Genomic DNA, 6647 nt, shown 5'->3' on the forward strand with positions numbered 1-6647 from the left:
TAGGCGATGTGATTTCATAAATGTCTCTCAACTAACAAACCAATTATTTTTTTAAAGTTAGTCAATAAGTTATTGAATTATTGTAAGAAACAATAATGCAAAAATTCTACAAAACCACATTTTTTTCTAATTTATGTGACAAAATCATCGGTACTTAATATTTGTACGGATAAGAATGGTACAGCGTTACTTTATATTATTCCATGAACTAAATACAACCCTGTATGATGTAAAAGCTATTATAAAATGGTTGACTCGCGCAAACACTTAAATCGAATACAGCAGTATAGCCTTACAATCCGGCGTAACTATCTGCAGTGTAAACGTGAAGTGGTTTGAAATTCGAAGTTGTTTATTTTTCAGCCGTATGTTTGTATTTGACAGTTAAGAAGACATTTTCCTCAAAATGGCAGATGCCGGGGAAATTATGAAAATGTCCAAATACGGTATGATCGCATCTGGCCTTTGGCGTTTACCTCTGAACCAACCTACTGTCGTAAAAAAAATGTACGTGTTGTATTCGGTATACGTCCACGTAGTTTTCACCCTGTTTCTTTTATTGATTATGATACAGTTTATAATTCTTTGCACAAAAAATGATCTTTCGAAGGAGCTAAGCGATCAACGATTCACGGTTTTCTCTTATTTCATTTCAACGCTAACTACTCAGGTCAAACTGCTGATTTTCCAAAGCAACAATGTCTGGCTTATCATCTCCTATATAATGGACGAAGAAAAGAAATTACTAGCCCAGGTCAACCTAGACATTTTAAGTTATCACCGTCGACAAGTTAGTTTCGAAAGATGGATTAATACTGTTATATTTAGTTTATCAGCCTTTCTCGGATTGGCCACCGTCGTAGCAAATGGTATCCAGAGACACCAGATCGAGAAGCACAACCGATTTTACAATGATTCGCTACCCAAACCGACGCTATTTCCTCTATACTATTGCAACATTGACACCGAAAAACACAATACAATGTTGGCTATTTCAAATACGATGTGGGTTATCATTATCATAGTAATTTCAACACCCACACAGGGTTTTTACCTAGCTTGCATAACGTTTGCATCATCTATGCTAAAAGCACTACAGATACGACTTTCAAAGACGGACGAAGAGAAAAACTTAGATGAGACACTTGAAATTTTGATACGTGAACATCAAAGAATTATTGCGTGAGTAGCTTTGGTAAAAACCAGCTTTTACTTTTGCTTTTATTGCCAGGAGTTTCAGATTTGTTAAAAACTTAAACGAAACGGTCAAATACTTAATGATGATGGACTATCTTCTTAACGCCGTGAATATCGCCGGGGTGGTGCTAATTCTTCTAGAGGCGAGTTAAAAAGCTAAACGCATACATGAAAAGGAAAGTTAAATTTAAATTTCATTTTTTTTTAAGGCCGCCGATGGAATCGAAGTTGCTTCTGCTCTTTTTTACGCCGGTCGGCTGGTCGTTATCGTTTTTGCACTAGGTTGGACCTCCAACGAAATTCGTATACAGGTACAATCTTATTAAGATTTTTTGACGCCATAGTAGCGCATAATATTTGATAAAGAATTTAGCACATATTTGAAAAATGCGTTTCTCTACCCCCTACTCTAAAATACTCAACTATGTACTGATGAGGCATGCGCGAGGTGTGACTTTGAAACAGCACTTTTATTAAACACTGGCACCAGATTATTATAGAATTTTCGGTGCTTGAGTCACAGATTGGGATCGATCGGATGCTTTTGGTTGATATTTAATACTGATGATCTATTGTTATTGCATTAACTGTATTTCAATCGCCTAACTGCGAGTATGCCTTTTGTAATAGTAAATGTTCATCTTCATGGTAGTTTACGTCTGTAGTTGATTGTTAAATTAAAATTTTTAATTTAGAATTAAAATTCAAATTAAACAAATAGGGAACTTCCAGAGTCAAGCTTTAGCCGACGCCATTTATGAAACTCCGTGGTGGGAACAGCAAAATAAAATACAAAAAGTATTGCATATAATGATCATGCGAGGGCAGTGCCCATTAGCGATAACTATCGGACCATTTGACGATATGACGATACAATCATCTCTGACCGTAAGTAACCCCCGTTTGTTTCTATATTCTCACGTTACAATATAAACAACCATTTTTATGCTTCTTAAACATTTTCATTGTTTCTGGTAGTTTCTAGTAGTCCCTAGTTATTTTTAGAAAATTCGAATGCAAGCATTTTGTGTAAACGAGAAATGATATGGTGGCTAAAATTTAAGCTTTTATAATTGTTGCTTTATCTTGTCTGCTTTTTTCTGTGGTGCACAAAAAAATATTAATAATAACATATTTTCTGATGCCACTTTTCGGATAAATTGTTTTAACGTGTTGTGTTGCGACGTTTCATAAATCAAATAGTTAATTTCGCTTGTATTAAAATATAGTAAAGTTTCAAGTTAATATTTAAATGTAATGTATTTGATGCAATTAATTTTTTTATAAATGTAGGTAAGAGATTATATGCTGTGGCAGCACAATAGAAAAGGCTCTTTTTAAACATTGCAGAGCAACCAGTGCGTAAATAATTAGTTATTTTGTTATTTTTCAAAGAAATAAATTTCGAATAAGTTTAATGCCGAGTGACGTATTTAATTTTAGTCAATTAAAAATGAATTACATATATTTATTTATATACGTAAATATAATAAATATAAATTGCATGATCGACTAGGGCGTTGCTTTCAAATCAGGATCGATATTCGATAAGAAAGTTTATAGAAAAACAGTTCAGAACAATTTCTTGGAAGGGTCAATTACTTACTTATCAATTCAATGACGAATTTTAGTGACGGATGGCATTCTAGAATCGATGCAGAAAAGTGTAAAGTTTTTGTAAACTTGTAGAAGAATAGTTACTCCAAACCTCGATCATTCCTGTTAATTGTAAAAAGTGGCGTCCACTTCAATGATTGGCACATAACAGTTACACAAACTCAAAGTATCATCTATTGTGAAGGTTCTCATTTTTTAGATAATGAAGGCAGCTTATTCGTACGGCACTATTATGTCGCAGAACTACCGATAATGCACTCAATCCCCAAACTTTATGTTATACATATATATTGTTGTAAATAAACTCAATTTAATTATGTAGTTCTATTCCTTCTACTTAACCTATTGATGCGACAACATTTACTAGCTAACAAACTGTAATATGGCGGCGTATTACATTGAAACCTATATTTTTGTGTTTACTTTAAAGAAAATAACCATATGTAATCTAAATAAAAAAATATGCGGAAAATGTGTTGTTATGATAGTAATAATTCCGTAATATTTTTACTGTTCTATCCACTTTCGTTTTCAGAAATAAAAACATTATTTTTCCGCGATATTTTAGCGCGATATCTCCCTAATGATTATGTTGTGAGCCAATGGTTATATGATAAACTACCCCATATTTCGCTAGAAAAATAAGGTTAATTTATCAAACTGAATAACGAGTTTCTAGACTTTAATTAACCAAAAATACATCAACATATTTGTACATGAGCTTATAGAGAATTCGAATAGCAGGTTCTGGAGAATAACGTACGTAATCAATCAAAAATCAAAAACAAAATAAAAATCAGTATAAGTGAGATTATTTTCAAAACGGGGAAAGTTCATGGTGATTTAAATAATTCAATTGGTGACTTTAAGTAAGACACCACGTTTTTTCTAGCGTTAGTTACTTCAAACATTAAAAGTTTAATCCTTCCCTCGATAATAAATAAATTAAAAATAATGTCAATAAAATCATATCTTATTCACAAGAATAGACAATTGAAGTACATATTAACTATGATAAATTAAGCGAGATTTTATTAATTACCAAAAAAGGTAGAACTGAATTTACCACAAATTATTAATTATAACTATAAAAATTAGCGCTAACACAACACTGGTAAGGATATGTTGAGATTTTTTGATGTCCTGGCTCCCTATGCAAATGTAGGCGTTCCTTTGCGTACCTTCTATCATTTAAATATAGGATTTAATAACAATCGACAAAAGAAAATTAGGCCTACTATTTTGCGTACGGTCGAATTCAACTTATGTTTTTCTTATGGGCGCCATATTGAATTTCTACATTATCAAAATCCTATGTAAAACTGCTTTTCAACCATGTGTGACACATTTATGTTTGGTCACGATACATCCGGAAAAACAATAAAAATAAGTTTTCATGATAGTAGGCTTTGATAGCGCTATGTTTTTTTTTCCATCAAGTTGGCAATGCGAGCGTAAACCAGGTGATTCTTAATTATTGTTAACAGTCAGTGCTAGCTGTGTGAAGTTAATAAATTATGAGTTCTAAAAAAAATTACTTTTTAAATAGTCCCTATGTATGATATGTTGGAGTGTTTTATTCTCTACCTTAGAAAGGAAGCAAAACCCGAGGAAATGTATTTAAATAAATATCCGAAAAGAGGTCAACCGAGTAGAGCTATGTTTAGGTGTCTAAAAGACAACCTTGTCATCTACGGGAGTTTGGCTAAGGTAAGGAATAAACCTCCATATTAAAATAAAGAAAATTTGGTCTTGCAAAGCGTGGTTGAGACTGGGCATACATCTTTAAGTCATATTGAGATAAACGTTGGTCGGTTTGTTATTTTACCGGATTTATATTCACCAAACATAAAGCCTGTTACACATGTTTGAAATACAACATAGTAGGCCTAAATTTTCGGTTGATGCCGTTTTTAGCATCGCCTATCCGTTTTCTCATATTCTGAAAATTTTCACATTCCAGTTGCTATAATAAGGAAAATTTGTGGTTTTTAAAAAATTTACGTTTTTCTTGTTCACCCTGTATCTACGTAAAGGTATCGATTTAAAATAAAACAAAGCTGGATTATTTTTTGACATATTTGAGATGTACATCATCTTATACTCGATAGTATACCCCGAAAAATGATTCTTCTTCTTCTTATGAATATTCTTGCCTAAAAATTTTTTACAAAATTGCAATTATCCGACACTCTATTGCCAAACATTGAGAAGGCAATTTTGAATAATTTATTTAATTGACACTAATTTCCATATAATAAAAACCAAATCAAATCAAAACTGTATCATACAAAATAAAATATAATACAGGCAAATAGTACTATACAAGTTATGCAATACGTCTATAATGCCGGATAAACACTAATATATTGGGGTAAGGAAATTGGTCCCCAGGCTATGGAAGCATATTCAAGATTCAAGAACGCCTAAGCAACAAATGAATACACTGCCTTTAGGGCAGCAACACTAGAATATAGAATTGAAGAGCTACAGGCAAAGTTGCATTTTTCAATTTCCAAAAAAAAAGCATTGTCTTATTATTGTTTTGCTCACACAAGTAAATATAGAGAGCTGTTTCTGATTCGTGCCCGTGCCCATATATAATTTTTTTATATCGTCTCCAAATAGTAGGAAGTTACACTAGTTCGTCGTCCAGAAAAATAATATACCTTTTTCATCAATTTTAAATTGGAGGCAAAAAATCATAAATCCTTTTTTAATGACCTGCTTTATCTTATAATTAATGTGATTGAAAATTATTATTTCTATTAAAATTAGGGACCCGACCAGTTGAGTTTAAACTTAGATTCTTTTATGTATGGATTATAAGTTACTTTATATAAGTCAAGTAACAGACGTGAGTGTGTTTCTACTAATAAATCTTATTTGCAAATAAAAAAATTAGGGGCAAGTATCCAAAACTATTGAAGAACAGTACACAGTAACGCGCTTTTAAACAAGATATATTTAATTTTAATATCCCATTTGGGAACTATTAACATTTAAATAAAAACCATCTAACCTTTCCAGACCAGATAGAACAAAATGGTTCAAACAGAAAATCCCTCAAAAATTGCGATTCTAGCAGAACCGTATGTTTAGCCTTGGCTTCTTTGGTATAAAATTTATCACAGTTCAGTTATCTAGTCACTCCTTGGGGGTACTATCCACTCAAAAAATTTTCCCCTGCTATACCGATTTCTTTGCAGTGTCGTCGAATCTCGGCCTGGTTCTAATTTCCTATTGGCATATTTTTTCCATATATCCTTTACGTCATTTGTCTTTTCAAATTTTTTAATTTTTTTACTACTAAACTTTCCACCTCTATCGCCTTCCCATTGTTCGTTGCTGTTTATTTAACTAACTTCTTATTCTTATAACTCGTTCGGTTGTTTTCGTCTCTAAATCTCACGTTCTTTTACCGAATACTGTCGTTCCTATAACTTTCCTTAGTTTCCTAGTTGTATTATATTAATTGCAGTTGGCAATCCGATTCAGTGGAAGACAGATTGTAGTCCGGGAAAAAAGTAGTTTATTCGAGCGCATCACTGATGTTAGAGACAGTGCCTCAAGGTGGTCTTAAATAGTAAATGAAATATCGAAATATTGTGAAAACCTCAACAATTTTAAACCCAAAAATGAATTGCATAGTCATCAAAATTAGCAATGCTTCTTCATTATAAATAAGAGAACAAAATGACATTTTATAAGTGTACGTTTGAAGAAAGGAAACATTAAACTCAAATTTACTGCTTGCATCTATATACCCTAAAACATTAATGAAATCTCATACTGCGAATACTATTATCTCAACCAAAAGAGCGCTAAATCTT

General features: G+C 32.3%; 1 protein-coding gene across 5 annotated transcripts; it reads left to right on the top strand.

Moving 5' to 3' along the window:
* Positions 1–285: 285 nt before the first annotated feature.
* LOC132703612 (odorant receptor Or2-like) lies at positions 286–3204 on the top strand. 5 transcript variants are annotated; one of them, XM_060672971.1, is made up of 6 exons: positions 286–507; positions 829–1182; positions 1232–1340; positions 1407–1508; positions 1930–2085; positions 3014–3138. In XM_060672971.1, the coding sequence occupies exons 1-6, from the start codon at positions 407–409 to the stop codon at positions 3065–3067; spliced, it is 876 nt and encodes a 291-aa protein (XP_060528954.1). In that variant the 5' UTR covers positions 286–406; the 3' UTR covers positions 3068–3138. The 5 variants fall into 5 exon arrangements, 4 of the variants coding, with proteins under 4 accessions (XP_060528954.1, XP_060528953.1, XP_060528951.1 ...); XR_009619106.1 differs by having other exon boundaries at positions 286–1182; positions 1919–2085; positions 2829–3204; XM_060672970.1 differs by having other exon boundaries at positions 286–1182; positions 2829–3147.
* Positions 3205–6647: the final 3443 nt, after the last annotated feature.

Source organism: Cylas formicarius, unplaced genomic scaffold (genome assembly GCF_029955315.1).
Source record: "Cylas formicarius isolate icCylForm1 unplaced genomic scaffold, icCylForm1.1 PGA_scaffold_6__28_contigs__length_40554024, whole genome shotgun sequence".
NCBI lineage: Eukaryota > Metazoa > Arthropoda > Insecta > Coleoptera > Brentidae > Cylas > Cylas formicarius.

What these genes read in the sequence shown, in the direction of transcription:
- LOC132703612 (XM_060672968.1), top strand. Translation starts at nt 407, where the DNA reads ATGGCAGATGCCGGGGAAATTATGAAAATGTCCAAATACGGTATGATC. An exon ending in CCAACGAAATTCGTATACAG is followed by an intron (nt 1,509 to 1,929) that starts GTACAATCTTAT and finishes GGGAACTTCCAG; the next exon opens with AGTCAAGCTTTAGCCGACGC. An exon ending in CGATACAATCATCTCTGACC is followed by an intron (nt 2,086 to 3,013) that starts GTAAGTAACCCC and finishes CTCATTTTTTAG; the next exon opens with ATAATGAAGGCAGCTTATTC.